This window comes from Microdochium trichocladiopsis, assembly GCF_020744255.1.
Source record: "Microdochium trichocladiopsis strain MPI-CAGE-CH-0230 chromosome Unknown B0I36scaffold_11, whole genome shotgun sequence".
Classification (NCBI taxonomy): Eukaryota; Fungi; Ascomycota; class Sordariomycetes; order Xylariales; family Microdochiaceae; genus Microdochium; species Microdochium trichocladiopsis.
In genome coordinates, this window is record NW_025763554.1 from 1,342,363 (window position 1) to 1,356,240 (window position 13,878).

At 57.4% G+C, this 13,878-nt stretch overlaps 4 protein-coding genes across 4 annotated transcripts; 2 read left to right on the forward strand and 2 right to left on the reverse strand.

The window, feature by feature from the left end:
* Positions 1–1,543: 1,543 nt before the first annotated feature.
* B0I36DRAFT_253964 (general substrate transporter) lies at positions 1,544–3,525 on the reverse strand (the record flags this gene model as incomplete). The annotated part of the gene is made up of 9 exons (XM_046150790.1): positions 1,544–1,773; positions 1,842–1,928; positions 1,986–2,228; positions 2,286–2,351; positions 2,424–2,545; positions 2,605–2,923; positions 2,981–3,160; positions 3,227–3,353; positions 3,457–3,525. 9 exons carry the CDS (start codon positions 3,523–3,525, stop codon positions 1,544–1,546), a joined length of 1,443 nt encoding a protein of 480 aa, XP_046006661.1.
* A 1,215-nt stretch (positions 3,526–4,740) lies between these two features.
* On the forward strand, positions 4,741–7,103 carry B0I36DRAFT_38953 (fungal-specific transcription factor domain-containing protein). Its single transcript, XM_046161339.1, has 5 exons — positions 4,741–4,979; positions 5,061–5,206; positions 5,329–6,201; positions 6,272–6,806; positions 6,920–7,103. Exons 1-5 carry the CDS (start codon positions 4,833–4,835, stop codon positions 6,923–6,925), a joined length of 1,707 nt encoding a protein of 568 aa, XP_046006662.1. The 5' UTR covers positions 4,741–4,832; the 3' UTR covers positions 6,926–7,103.
* A 1,739-nt stretch (positions 7,104–8,842) lies between these two features.
* B0I36DRAFT_377621 (C-4 methylsterol oxidase) lies at positions 8,843–9,798 on the forward strand (the record flags this gene model as incomplete). Its single annotated transcript, XM_046160574.1, has 3 exons — positions 8,843–8,849; positions 8,872–9,056; positions 9,127–9,798. The coding sequence occupies 3 exons, from the start codon at positions 8,843–8,845 to the stop codon at positions 9,796–9,798; spliced, it is 864 nt and encodes a 287-aa protein (XP_046006663.1).
* Positions 9,799–10,572: 774 nt separating this feature from the next.
* B0I36DRAFT_388617 (uncharacterized protein) lies at positions 10,573–13,475 on the reverse strand. Its single transcript, XM_046161257.1, has 3 exons — positions 12,528–13,475; positions 12,322–12,456; positions 10,573–12,243 (listed from the first exon to the last, which is right to left on the reverse strand). The coding sequence occupies exons 1-3, from the start codon at positions 13,275–13,277 to the stop codon at positions 10,681–10,683; spliced, it is 2,448 nt and encodes an 815-aa protein (XP_046006664.1). The 5' UTR covers positions 13,278–13,475; the 3' UTR covers positions 10,573–10,680.
* Between the last annotated feature and the right edge of the window lie 403 nt (positions 13,476–13,878).

A 13,878-nucleotide genomic window follows, 5' to 3' on the forward strand; every position in this document is an offset into this window, starting at 1 on the left:
AGCGCCGTCAGAGAGAAGTTATTTATGAGGCAACGTCGGGCTCAGGCCCAGGCTGGCGCCATCTGATGTCGCCATCGAGCTTGGCTGGACGTGGCAGGGCCGCGGCTTGGCCTTGCGGGCGCGGCGAAGGTTTACCCACTCATCATCAAGCCAGCTCAAGCTCTTTGCAGCTGCCAATTTTTCTCGTGATGGTCATCCGGAAGACGGCGTTCAGCCGCTCTGTCCTGGTCTAACGCCTAAACTCAACAGCCAGAGCCTTTCCGAGCTCCAAGACTACACTGTGCTGCATCTTGCGTACGTTCTTCGTTTACAGGCACCATTGAACATGGAAGACTCTCCATCGGGCCTCCAACAGGGTGTTCCGTCATCCCGTCATCTTGATAATTTGCCGCCCACGCGGTCCCGTTGTCGGGAGCCCTGGAGCGCGTCCTGGTAGCGAACCTACCCCGCGGGTCGATGGTGGGGTATGCGGGAAGACGGAGGGGTCCTCTCATGGACATTGGCAATTGCGTGCTCGTCCGGCACAGTGATTGGCCAGTCCCACGCAGGCCCCTGCCGATTTCTCATTCCGCCGTCCGTTTGCATCACCATTGCCCTGCGGCTGTCGGGGCCGCACTTAACATGAACTTTGTTTGGTCCCTGGGAGGCGTGAGACATTATCGTTTTCTCTCCAGGCTGGCACCCACATGCCGCCAAGTGCTACGGTAGAAGTGTGATATCCCACGGGATCGATCGTTCGTCAGCACGTAGAATCGACGACTGCTCTATTCCTGGCTTCGATGACTGGGCGGGCGATGAAAGTCGTCTTTGCAAGGGCTGTCGCTGCAATTCGATGGCATGTTTGTGTGCTCAGCTCGCCCGATGATGTGACCAGGCCCGGCTGACCCCCCACCCCGAGCTCGGCTGTTGGCAGGTCTTCCCCGCACGAGCACTGTAGCTTCTCCAAAAAGTTGCATTGCTGCTGTGCAGTGGCGCCCGTAGGGCGGATTACAAAGTTGAAGAAACACGCCATCTCAACCCCTCCACAGTGTCTGGTGTCTAGTCTGGATCAGTCGCCGCCAGGCAGTCGGCCGGCTCTCGGACGACTCGCAGCAAGCCGTGCCTCGTCGTATCGTTGCTTCCTCCTGACCAACCATGTACTGGGCATGGGCATGGTAGACGCAAACTGCCACTTTTTCCTCCCGATCCCAATTGCAAGTCCCTGGCCATCTCGACCGTGTCTTTACTCTGATTTCTGTTCGATCACAGACAATTGTGTACTTTGCAGCGGCTTCAAACTGGACAGGCAGTTCTGCAATGATACACAACATTGAATTGCGTGTGCTTGCTAAGCCAGTCGTCACGACACCAACAGCATAATCCTACCACCAAATTCGACCTTGGCCAACATGCTTTGCGCAAACCCTGCCCAGTTCTAGTGCTTGCCCTCCGTGGACGAGTGCCCTTCTACCTCGACCTGATGTTCTCCGTCCTTGTGGGTTGACTCGATGTCGATCGCGGCCTTCGATCCAAATACTAGGCGGCAAGAGCGGTCAGTCAAAAATCAAAAGGCATCCACCGAGAAATTGTCCGCGGGCATTTCGAGACACTTACGAGCTTCCATTTCCTCGAGGGACTTGCCCTTGGTCTCCTTGATGACGAACCACGCGTACACCACGAGCGCCCAGTTGAAGATGCAAAACATGAGGAACGTCTTCCAGCCCAGGTTGTTGACAGCGTGCGGGGTGATCTGAGAAAAGGCGAAATTGAACAGCCATTGCGTGGCGGTGCCAACTACACGAGCCACCTGTCAATCGCTGCTTGCGTGAGCGAACATTGAGCCCCCATCTCCGGACACGTACCTGCCACTCCGATCTCTCGGATGCGAGTTGGGAAGACCTCGCCCATATAGAGCCATGAAACTGGACCCCACGAGCAGTTGTACGACACTATTTGACATGTCAGCCAGTAGCCAGGGCCTTTATGGTTCAACAACGTCTACATACTGGCCTCGAGGTAGATCATGGCGACAGAAGCAGCTCCGGTTGGTGTGAATCCCTGGTTATTCGCGCTCGGCGGGTGTGTTGCCGTAAGCACGGCGATGATGAGCATGTACATGCCCATGAGAGAAGCTCCGCCCAGCAAAGCGCCTCGGCGACCGATTCGCTCAACCAGAAAAAGCAAAAAGAACCCGCAGGATATGATCTTAACGATCCCAAAGAACCCGGTGATCAGGAGAACATCGCCAGCTATACCCAAGAGTCAGTCATGATACCACCTGCACTCCAGTGTCACAAGAAACGAACCTCCGACGGCCTTGAAAACTTGGGGCGCAAAATAGGCCAGAGACGTGTTGCCAGTCAGTTGGACACCTTACACATTTGTCAGCCAACGATTGTGCGTGACGCATGGGAACGTCGACAGAAGACCGGGGCTTCACCAACCGATCTGTAGTGTGATGACGAGTGCAATTCGTTTTCGGTTCACTGGCAAAAGGGCCTCCTTCCACGTAAGACCTTCAGAGATGTTCTCCTCCGCGCGAATGCCAGCAAGGATCTCAGCAAATCTACTCAGGCGTCAGTCATCCCAATGCGCTCAAAGATAGTAGCCAGAGACGGGACTTACTCGGCCTGGACCTCGGGAGAGTCTCCTCCACGGACCCAGATGAGCGATTCGAGCGCCTTTTCATTCTGGCCTTTCTTTGCAAGCCATCGGGTGCTTTCCTTGGTGAGCAGCATCCCCAAGCCTAGAATCCCACCAGGCAACAGTTGCAAGCCGATTGGGATCTGCCATTGCTTTGTGACAGAAGGAATGTTGATGGACACGCCGTAGTCGACCCAATAGCTGACAGCAACACCGATGGTGAAGAAAAACTGGAACATGCTGCCCAGCTGGCCGCGAATCTCTTTGGGCGCCATCTCGGCACTGTACATGGGAATAATGACTGTAGTTCTTCGTCAGCATCACTGGTTCCGCGTCCAGGGTCCAACAACATGCTTACCAGTTGCCATCCCCACGCCAATACCACTGATGACTCTGGCGACGTAGAATGCCGGGAGGGAATGCGTGTTTATGGTTTGGACAATTGCGCCAATGTTGAAAATCGCGGAAGCGAGCACGAGCGACCATCGACGTCCATACTTGGCGGTGAAAGGCCAGATGAAGAAGCAGGCCACGAATGCTTTTGAATTGCCACGTCTTGGTTAGCACAACGCATCTCAGGTTCGGGGTCCTACACGGGTCGTACCTCCTGCTTGAAGCAGGCTTGCGGAAAGGCCAGAGACTGTTGAGCTGTTGGACGCATTGATCCCAAAGTCTCTTTTGAAGGAGTCAAAGGTCAAAACACCTCCTACCACACCGGTATCGTAGGCAAACTGAGGCGGCGAGATCGTCAGTGCATGATGGGGCAAATGCGACCACATTGGTTCGGCTCGTCGTTCATGCACAGGCGGCTCGTAGGGTCAAGTGTGCACTCACCAGAAACGAGCCGACGCAGCAAAGAGCCGCAAGGTAGACGGCCCTAAAGGTACCCAGCTGCTTGCCCATGTTGGCGCTTCAATCGACTTTTGCGGTTCGACGCGACCTTGGGAGAGAGCACGACACATGCAAGCAGGCGAACAAGTATATCGGAGTTGGTGGCCCAATGAGACAGCGGAAGGATGAGAAGAGTTCAACAGCTTGAACAGAGGCGTCACTGGCAGGAGGACGGAGGGGCCGTTGTTTTGTTCCCGAATTGTCGTTGAGGACTTGGCTATATCTACGCAAAAACTGCACCCCTTGGACAGGACAGGCCGCGGAGCTAACGGTGCATGGCTGCTAGCAGGGTTGGAGCTATGAAGCTTACCACAGCCAACCACGATCCACAGCGACGGTGGCGTGCTCGACCAGCTTATGGCCACTGGGAACCAGTCCAGGAAGAGTGACACCCTAGAGCTCGAGGATATTGAGCAAACACTTGGCTGTCGGGATGCTACGCTGTCGGTTGGTCGAGGCCGGGCCAATGCATCCAGGCTCAAGGGTTGCTGCACTGGTCCCCATCTGATGCCCTTCGCGAGACGCACGTTCCAGCGAGCCTTGGGGCCACCTGCCCTGCACGTGCCAAGGCTGACAGCATCAAAACCCGGGCGCGTGTTGCAGGCCGAGTTTTGCTTGTCTTTGATACACATGTTCTCTCGAGTCATAGCGCCATTGACCAGCAAGTTGTGTTGATGCAGTCACAGCAGTACTCGACGGTCTGGAGGAGGAGCCAAAGACGACAGATGGATGACTCCTAGTGAGGGCCATAACGCCTTCGTCTCCCGCCTCAGCTTGCACAGGTCAGCCCCAGCCGCAGAATTACCCCAGACCATCCCCCCGTTGACACTAACGACGACCCGGAGCAGCGCCCCCTCCCCTGCCCGCGTCCCTGCTGACCGGCGTCGTCCAGTGTGTGAGCACACCCGCGCTACTTGCGGTCCTCGGTTTTCCGCGCCCGTGATTTGCGGACAAGCAGCGCTGTTCTTGCAGGTCCCTCCCTGAAACATCCACTCCAGCATTGTGCAATCCAGCCTGCATAGCACGAAACCGCCAGACCAACATCTCTGTCTCTGAAGCACGTGGGAGCCGCCCACACGCCCGGATGCAACTGGCCCGCGGGCACTAAGGGATCGACAGCAGCGACAGAGCCCGGTGGCGCCACTCCAGTGGCCAGCGACCAGTCTCCAAAGCCAGCCGACCTCCTCAAAACCCCTGACGTAGTCGTCTCGTCGCCAGCCGTGTTGGTGTTCTCCACAGCTTGTCACAAGAGCAGCGGCAGCCGGAGGTCGTGTTCCAGGTGTCCGTCTCTCGTCCTCCGCGTTGTCAAAGGCCTGCCAATGACCGATCCCATCCGACCCCTGCGACCAGCCCAGTCTGCAAGTCCAGCATCGCCCAACAACCAGCCGCCCGGGCCAATCATCACGACGACCGGCACCGGGCTGCTGAGGAAGAGGCCGACCTGCTCGCAATGTCGCATTCGCAAGGTGAGCCTCCATCGTCCCAGGGTCTGATCATCTGCGAGGACTCGTCCAAGTACTTACATCCTGTCCTTCTCAAATCAATAGGTGCGGTGTGACGGGCAGCAGCACATCTGTGGCAACTGCCAGCGGCTGAGGTTTGAGTGTTCCTTCCAGCAAAACTCGAATCCATCACGCAGTGAATACGTGCTCAAGGTTCCAGAAGCACGGCGCCGCATGCAGGCTTGTATACCGTGAGTGTTTTCGTACCAATGCACTGCTCAATTGCCCCGGAGTGGCGGTTTGATGCGCTCCTTGTCCACCCTGGGATGTGTTTTCGCCTCGCGTTCCCCGACACTGACGCCCAGGAATACAGTTGCCATGACAAAAAGACAAGATGCCTCGGAGAGTTGCCCAGCTGCACAAACTGTATGCGGAAAGGAAGGAACTGCGTCTATCCGAGCACTAAAAAAGGACCGGCATCGGCCAGAAGTCGGGACGTGGCCGAGCAGCCCTCAGCCCTCGCAAAAGACAGCCGTTCACCATCAGCAAGGCTCGCACCGGATACTGCGCCGGCCTCGCTAAACCAGAATGATACGTCCCCAGGCCAGGATGTGATCACGCTGCTTGTCGAGAACTACTTTAGGGAGCTTTACCCTCTACCATCATTCTCGTTCCTGCATAAACCAACCGTCATACAGCGATGCGAGGATGGAACGATCAACGAACAGCTCAAGTTGGCCATATGCGCCATTACAGCCTTGCAGCTGCAACTCTCGGCCTACCCACATGATGTATGGGCCCAGAAGGCAGAGCACACAATTCTACAGCAAATCGGCCAGCCCTCTATTTTCCAGCTGCAGTCCTTGTTCCTGATTGTGCGTTACCGCATCGAGAGCGGCGGGTTTCCAAAGGCATTCATGCTGGCAGGCCTGGCTGCGAGGATCGCAGTTGCCCTGCGGCTGAACTATGAGAGGAGAGACCTCTCATATGTTGCACAGGAAGCTCGGCGGCGTTTGTACTGGTCTCTGTACCTTCTCGACGATTATTTCTGTGTTGGTCTGCGAGAGTTCGAGCTGTGCCCCGAAGAGACCATCCACCTGCAACTACCTTGTACGGAGGAAGTGTTCGAGGCGGGGGGTCACACGTTGACAGGCCCTTTACAACCAGATCCATCACGAGTTGGTGAACCAACTGGGTTGCACGCATCGTATCTCCGCGTAACTTCAGCGCGAAGAGCAAATATGAGGTGAGATTCGGACCATCCGCTTCGGCAGCAATTAGCTGCAAGACCAACTTTTTCTGACGCTTTCTCATAGGTTTATACGACGTCTCGGCCTCGGGGAGGAGTCACCTGCGACGCTGCGCACATCCATAGCGACCTTGGAGCAGAACCTGAGTCTCATACATGCAGGGATGGGCGAGCTAGGCACGTACTCGGTGTCGACGCTAACTGCCACCAAATGGCCTGCAGAATATTTGATGCTGCATGTCTCATGGCATCAATGCCATTGTGACCTGTATCGCAGCTTTATCGACAGTTATAGCGAGGCAGCGCCGGTAGCAGTGCTGGAAGGACTCCATCCACAGGACCGCGCCGCGGTCCAGCGCAAATGCGTTGAGCATGCCGAGGCCATCATAGACATTCTGTCGGATTTTGCACAACACGGACACAGCCAGTGCCAGCTCGAGCGCGACATTGCAGTCTGTGCATTCGAAGCCGCGCGGATTGTCATGTTTGATTGTCGCCGGACGGGCCAGGTTGGCAAGATGCACGAGGCACTTGTCAAGGCAAGTCTGTGCTTCCAGCTGATCACGAGACACTTCTCGTTTTCGGCATCAACACAACCCCTTGTACGTTGTCCATCCAGAAATTGTTGCGGCTGATTTCACAGCTGTCAAGAGATCAGACATACCCCCTTCCTGGCTGAAAGCTAATGCACCATTCTTCCCGAGACAGTGGAAAGAGTTGAAGCGGCTCATAGAAAATTACACGCTTCGAACGGATTTGCAGGCTCGAGCTGAGGCGCAAGATGTCGTCGGAACTGAAGGAGGTGGCAGTGCTCTCGAGTCTGGCCCGCCGTCGCCACGCTCATCTAGACTTTCTCAGATCGCCACTGCCCGACAGAAGCTTTCGGTACAGAGCCTGCTACTCCAGTCCGACTTTGTCGACGACAGTGATCAGATTGCGTATCCGGAGGAAGCTCGTGACGGTAGTAGCGTAGGCGACGTAGCCAACTTGGTTGCAGCTCATGGCACAGAATTCTCTCTTGATGTGTCAGCGAGCAGCGCCAAACAGCACGGCCTTGCAGCGTCCACTACCACAGGCATGGAACCGACGCTTCCAAGTGAGGCGGCAGGGCTCATGGGAGGCATAGTGTCATCAGATCATCCGCCGACCACTACAGCTACGCCGCGACCGGCCACTTGGGTCACCGAAGCCGGGGATGGTGGCGATATCGAGTCTAGCGCCCACGGACTCATGACGTCCAACCCGCCTGCCATTGTGACAGGAGCTGGCCCGCTTTCTGTGCCTGCCACGCTGCCGTTAGGGATGGATCTGTCGGGCCTGGCCCCTGCTGTTCCGGGATTTGACCCTGGCTTCGTTTTCAACCCGTGGATGGGGTTCTCTGGCAATGAGGACCTACGAGCATATTATGGGCAGGCCGTGGGCTTAAATGAGGAGTACTGAAGTTGTCGCCCCATTGCTTCATGCAGCCGTGGACACGGGATGAAGATCTGTCCGGCTCTGGCAGACTCATGCCCTGCTACATTTTCAGGTCACAGCTGCTAACACCGAAAGGATCCCCACTACCTTGTGCATGCAAGTCGCGTAAGGTGTGTGACCTTTTTGATTTTTATTTGCACATGTCACAAGAGATAGCCACTGCACCACAACTAGTTGCGACAGGCTCCCAGTTCAAGTGCCTTATGCGTCCAAGGAGCGAGTGAGAACAACCCCTTCAGGCAGAGACTCACATGCCACACTCCGGCTGCTGTGGACGCGCTTGACCTGCAGGAGAACATGCGGTGACAACGCAACCTAATCTTGCGATGCCACACAGCTTGCTTTCTCCTAGTGGGTCCGATTTGTTTCCTGGTCATGCAGAAAGCGGTCCACGGGCTGCCAGAAAGATGGTGGCCCGACACGGGACGTGGTGGTTCCGGGAGAGCCTGCATGGCAAAGCCCGCTGGTACATCGTAGGAGGGGACATACGAATCGGGTAGGCCTGATCGATCCGGCCTAGCTTTACGATAGCGTCAGGGGTCACATCGGGCTGCTGTCAGTGCCACCAGACGCACGATGCGCCCTCCCTCTCGGGAGGCCGGAAGCTCCACTTTGTGGAATGGCCCCATGGTCGCAAGACGGCAATTTCGACGGGTGGCACCATTCTGGACTGTGCCGGGCCGGCCTTTGGTGTGGAGCCAGGTCATTTCGAAGTGGCGATCGTTCGAGGATGAGAGGCAGTAGCAGTATATGTCTACGAAGGATGCCTGTTCTAGTTAATGGTCTATCTACTGTTTCGTGTCAAACATTTGTTTCCATTGGGCCTTCGCCAATCAACACGAACTGGCCGTAGCCGTACGTCGCCGCCGCGTTTTTTCATCGCCAAACAACACTAGTTATACATATCCCTTCTCTCCCTTGGACAGGACTCCCCAGCACAGAACGGCGAAGGTGCCTTCGGGAAAATAGCATGGCATTCGTGTAAGGCATAGATCAAAATGGTCTCTTTGCTTTCAACCAGATAGCATTGCTAATACAACCTGTACGGCAACAGTAACTCGACCGACTTCCACCTCGATGGAACCGCCGCTCCTTCATACTTTCACCTGCTCACCCAGCTCTCCGATCCTCAATTCCACCATTTCCACATTGTCGAGCGGTTATGGGCGGTATGTCTCTGCTACCTTACAGTCACTAGACTCGGCTCGGTGCTAATCAAGATTAATATCCTGCAGGCATGGTATCTGTGGATCGGAAATGATGTGCTGGCGACGGGCATCCTCACATTCATTCTCCACGAGTTCTTTTACTTTGCGCGCAGCATTCCATTTATGATCTGTGACCAGATCCCTTGGTTTCGCAAGTACAAGATCCAGGTGCGCAAGTCCTATCCAAAATTACACAACATCTCCGTGCCTCTCATCGCTGACCTCAATCCCCTCGCAGGCTGGCAAGATGCCTTCCCTCCAAGAACAATGGGACTGCGCCAAGATTGTCCTCCTGAGCCACTTCACCGTCGAGCTGCCGCAGATCTGGCTCTTCCACCCGCTCGCCACATACTTTGGCATGCAGTACGGCGTGCCCTTCCCGCCGGTGTGGAAGATGACGGCCCAGATTCTCCTCTTCTTCGTCATGGAGGACACCTGGCACTACTGGGCGCACCGCCTCTTCCACTACGGCCCGCTCTACAGGGCCGTGCACAAGATGCACCACAAGTACTCCGCGCCGTTTGGCATCGCCGCCGAGTACGCCTCCCCGATCGAGGTCATGGCCCTGGGCCTGGGCACCGTGGGCAGCCCGCTGCTCTGGGCCTTGCTGACGGGCGGCGACCTGCACCTCTTCACCATGCACGCGTGGATGGTCCTGCGCGTGTTCCAGGCCGTCGACTCGCACAGCGGCTACGACTTCCCCTGGTCGCTCAACAAGGTCCTCCCGTTCTGGGCCGGCGCGGCCCACCACGACGTCCATCACGAGAAGTTTGTCGGCAACTACGCCTCGAGCTTCTGCTGGTGGGACTACCTGATGGACACGGAGGCGCATGCCGAGGCGAGGCAGAGGCGCCGGGAGAAGGAGCTGGCAAAGAACAGGCTGGCCAGCGACAAGAAGAAGGCGTTGTAAGGTGGATGGGGAGGGGGGAAAGGGGAGACCTATTCAGATGTACTCATGGCCCAGCGTCCGATCACTTGAAGTACTGGTGATTATTTCCCCTAGGAAGAGCTGCAGTGCGGAGAGCGGAAATACGATTTCTCTTGGCCGGCTAACTGTTGCTGCGCCACGACAGGCGAAGATGGGCCGTGTCTCCGAGCATTCCCTCATGCATGTAGTAGACATCTATACTTAATGCTAATCATACTCGAAAACAAGACGTACACCAAAATGAGGCCGCGGGATATTGAGCCTGTCATGGCGGTGGCATGCTATTAAATTGGTGAAACAAGTTGGTCAGCTGCCAACTCACGGGTGATGGCCTGGTACTGTTCAATAACTTGAGTTATGGTGATCCGATCCATCTGCTTCTCAAAAGCAGTGTATGTTTGCATGGGAGGACATGCACGTAGCCTAGTGTCTGTCCTGGTTTGAAGACGTCCACGCACCCCGTTGCCAAAGTATCAGTACTGCTCAATTCATGTACGTCCGTTTGTCGGAAAAAGTTGTCTTGCGTTTGTCTGTCTCTCTGCCTGTCCTTTGAGCCGGAGCCGGACTGCTAGGAGCAGAGCAAGCACGACCCATGGCATGATCTTCTTCATTACTGTCAAGGCACCGTCTGTCTTGAAATCTGCACAACAGTCATGCATCCATCCCTAGGCCCCCTCCCCTTTCTACTCGAGGCGGCAGGGCACAAGCAGGGGCACCACCATGAGGGCTTTGCCACTGCTTCAAAACGCCCGAGCCCCCCTCCCTCCCTCCCTTGGACCCAATTAGATTTAGTACATGCCCATCCTCGTTCTGAAACCCAAAAACCTCCCCTCTCTCTCTCCCCAGAGGAAAACCGTCCCTTTTTCAAAACGTCAAACCCCGAGCCCATTGACCGTCGTGGCTGTCCTCGTCCTCGGACAGCAGCGGAAGCAGCGGAAGCGGCGGTGGCAGGGGCGGCTCCCTCATCCCCGCAATCTCATGCACCCTTTTCAGGTTGACCCGGCTGAGCCGCCGCTGCTCGGGCGTCGCGAGGGGGCACGTGGCGATGAGCCGCAGCGGGTCGCGCAGCTCGAAGCCCTTCTGCGCGGGCTGGCTTTCCAGGCTTGCGAGGTTGATCATCGGCGGCAACGGCGGTCGGGCCGGCGGTGGTGGTGGCGGAGATCTGGGTGAGGCATGCGACGATGATGATGGTGGTAGCGGCGACGGTAATGATGATGATGATGGTGAAGTGGAGGAGTAATAAGAGGAAGGAGTAGTCGGGTCGAGGACAAAGGGGATGCAGTGCACCATGTCGGCGATGGCTAGCCTGATTTCGTGCTCGAGCTTCGCGGCCGTCTGGATTGCGAGGCCGAGGAGTTCATTGTCTATACTCGGGCGGCGGCTGCCGTGGTAGATCATCGAGTCGTGCAGCAGTGGGTGTGGTGATGATGATGATAATGCCGAACATGATGGTGACGACAGGGCAGCTTCTGCTGTGTAGTCCGCATCATTGCCCGCGGCTGGGCGAGCTGGAGTCTGGCCGGGTGAGCTGAAAGCAACACTGCTGCTAGAATCGTGGTGAGTATAGTGGTTGTCCCCGTCGACAGAGCCCGCGACCATCGGGGTCACTGTTGGCGGAGCCGGAGTCGGACTCGGACTCGCTCGTCCCTTGTGTGTCAGCTCGAAGCCACCGTCATGCCCTCCAGCAACCGGCAGAGAGACCGAAACGGCGGGTGCGGTGAGCCACGACCCTCCCGCGGTGGCCACACCCGGCCACGTCGAGGCACTCGTAGCATCTTTTATAGTCTGCTGACAGACGGCGAGCAGCAAGAGCGAGAAGCGCACCCGGTAGCTGCGCATCAAGACGACCGTGCTGGCCGTCTCGGAGTGGTACATCCACGCGTGGGCTGCTGACTGCCCCAGCAGCGGCGGGCCGCCGCGGCCTCCGTAAAAGTGTGGCCAGGTTGCCGTCGCGTGCTTGTTCCATGCCTCGAATTCGTCGAGGGCGCTGCACGCAACTTGGATCTGGGTGAGCCGGTCATCGAGATGGTGTTTTTGTGGTGACGATGGGCATGAGAATAGTGTGCTTGCGCTCCCGGGCGTGCCGAGGCGTGTTGGTAAGGGGGTATCTGTTGCGTTTATAGTAGTAGTGGTGCTATTCGTCCTGGCGATGCTGGGCACACCGTTTGGTATGTAGCCATTGCTACGATCGCCGTCGAAACATGGGCTGTCTCCCTGCTGAGTGCTGGGAGAGCTGCCTCGCGAGAACATGGCAATAAAGTCCGAGGGCTCCAGCAAGGTGCGTAGTGGCTTGCTCTTCTGGCATAGCAGCTCTAGGATGGGGACAACCCGGGTCATGGGGTCCAGGATCTGGCTGCCCTGAGGAAGAATACCCATCGAGGCAAAGTCGCAGTACTTGAAGTCGTTGCGTACTGCCGCGTCGGCTTGCTGTTCGTGTGGTGCAGGGCGTGGTCAGAAGCCATAGTCGATGGCAGTACGAGGGTTGCAAAGCAAAAGGCCACTCACCAGGTAGACCATGGAGAGAAACATGAGCTCCCGCCCCCTGCTAGTAAAGCCCTGCTCCGGACCTCGGCGGGTCAGGAGGTAGTAGACGCCGGACGCATGAGAGCCGGCATGCCGTGACGCGGCATCGTTGACGAGCTATATGGTTGCCAGGGAGGCGAAGTCAGCAAGCGCAAGGACATGGCAAGTATGGACAGGTGAGCACAAACCCCAAATATGCTCAACAGGAGAACCGTCCCGAGGGTCCGGTCACTCAACGCCTCACGGGTCGCCTCTGTTGCACAAGGGGCTTCCTTGCTGCCATTCTGCTTCTGTTGTTTCGATATTCGGGCCTCGTCGGTCAGCAGCTTGCGAATCTTGGCGACGGCAAGGCCGTGGTCCCGGTACGACTTGTCCCTGAGAGACTTGTCACTGTGCCGGGTGCGGTTGTACGCAACCATGCGGGCGGCACTCAGCGTGGCCAGCTCGAGGGCATCTGACCTGCCTGGGTCGTACAACGAAAACAAGAAGTTGAGATAGCCGGGCAGGCCGGCACACTCGGCGCGGCTGGCAAAGCGGTTCATGAAATAATACAGAGACGTGATCTCCTCGGGCGGGTCCAGCGCCGGCGGCAGGACCGGCGCGGCGTGGTAGAAATGACCGGCAGGAGCGATGGCAGCACCCGTGGCTGAGACACCCAGGGTGGAAGAAGCCGCAGACCCGGAGGCAGCGTGCCGGGATGCCCAGATGGTCACATCGGGGCTCTGTCGCTGGTGCTGGTGCCGCTGCTGTTGCTGGTGCCGTTGCGGTTGTGGTTGGTCGGTGCCGGCCTGGTGGGCAAAATGGAATGTGTCCGAGTATCCCGGGCAGGGTTTTCCGTAGACGGCGCACCGGCGACAGCCGGGCCGGCCCTCGTCGCACTTGACGCGGCGCTTGCGGCACAGATGGCACGCCGTGTTGAAGCGGCCGCCGAAGACCATCCTGACGGGGGTGCCTGTGTGCCCGGGGCCGGGGACCCTCCAGCGGTCTGCAACTGATGGTTACGGCGTTGCAAAGACTGCCGAGGCCTGTGGCGGGCGAATGGGCATCGAAAGCAATGGCCGATCGAGCCAGGCCGGGCTGAGCTGAGACACAGTAGCTCTAGGGCGTGCTGCTGGGTGTCGGGGATTGCCAGACTCAGTGCGTGCCTTTGGGGAGAACAGGCAGCGGCAAGGGAGCTTGCGTGGTGATGAAGCGGCCCGACATCTGGACAAGATCGGCCTGGTGCTTCAAGCCCCGCTCGATAGAGTTTAGCTTGCGAGCTCTCGGCCGGGGTATACCTGCCCAGCTGCCAAGCCAACACCACAACGGAGCAAGCCGAGGCTCACTTTGATCAGAACCACTTTGGCTGCTGTCGAGATGTCATGTTTGACCGGTATATGCCACGTCAATAAGGGAACAAGATGTCCAATTCGTCAACATCGTGTTCTCAGCCTTGGGGAGAAGAGTGAGGCGACCGGCGGCAGGCATCATCATGGGTTGCTTAGCGACCCCACCAGAAGCGGTGGCGGTCGAGGCCACAGTTCCGGCGATGTTCCAGCA

Bases quoted from the DNA above. Each gene is read 5' to 3' on its own strand.
- B0I36DRAFT_38953 (XM_046161339.1), top strand. From the start codon at position 4,833: ATGACCGATCCCATCCGACCCCTGCGACCAGCCCAGTCTGCAAGTCCA. The intron at 4,980-5,060 runs GTGAGCCTCCAT...TCAAATCAATAG, and splicing joins CGCAATGTCGCATTCGCAAG to GTGCGGTGTGACGGGCAGCA. The intron at 6,202-6,271 runs GTGAGATTCGGA...GCTTTCTCATAG, and splicing joins GCGCGAAGAGCAAATATGAG to GTTTATACGACGTCTCGGCC.
- B0I36DRAFT_388617 (XM_046161257.1), bottom strand. From the start codon at position 13,277: ATGGTCTTCGGCGGCCGCTTCAACACGGCGTGCCATCTGTGCCGCAAG. The intron at 12,457-12,527 runs GTTTGTGCTCAC...GCAACCATATAG, and splicing joins TCCTGTTGAGCATATTTGGG to CTCGTCAACGATGCCGCGTC. The intron at 12,244-12,321 runs GTGAGTGGCCTT...CCACACGAACAG, and splicing joins TTCTCTCCATGGTCTACCTG to CAAGCCGACGCGGCAGTACG.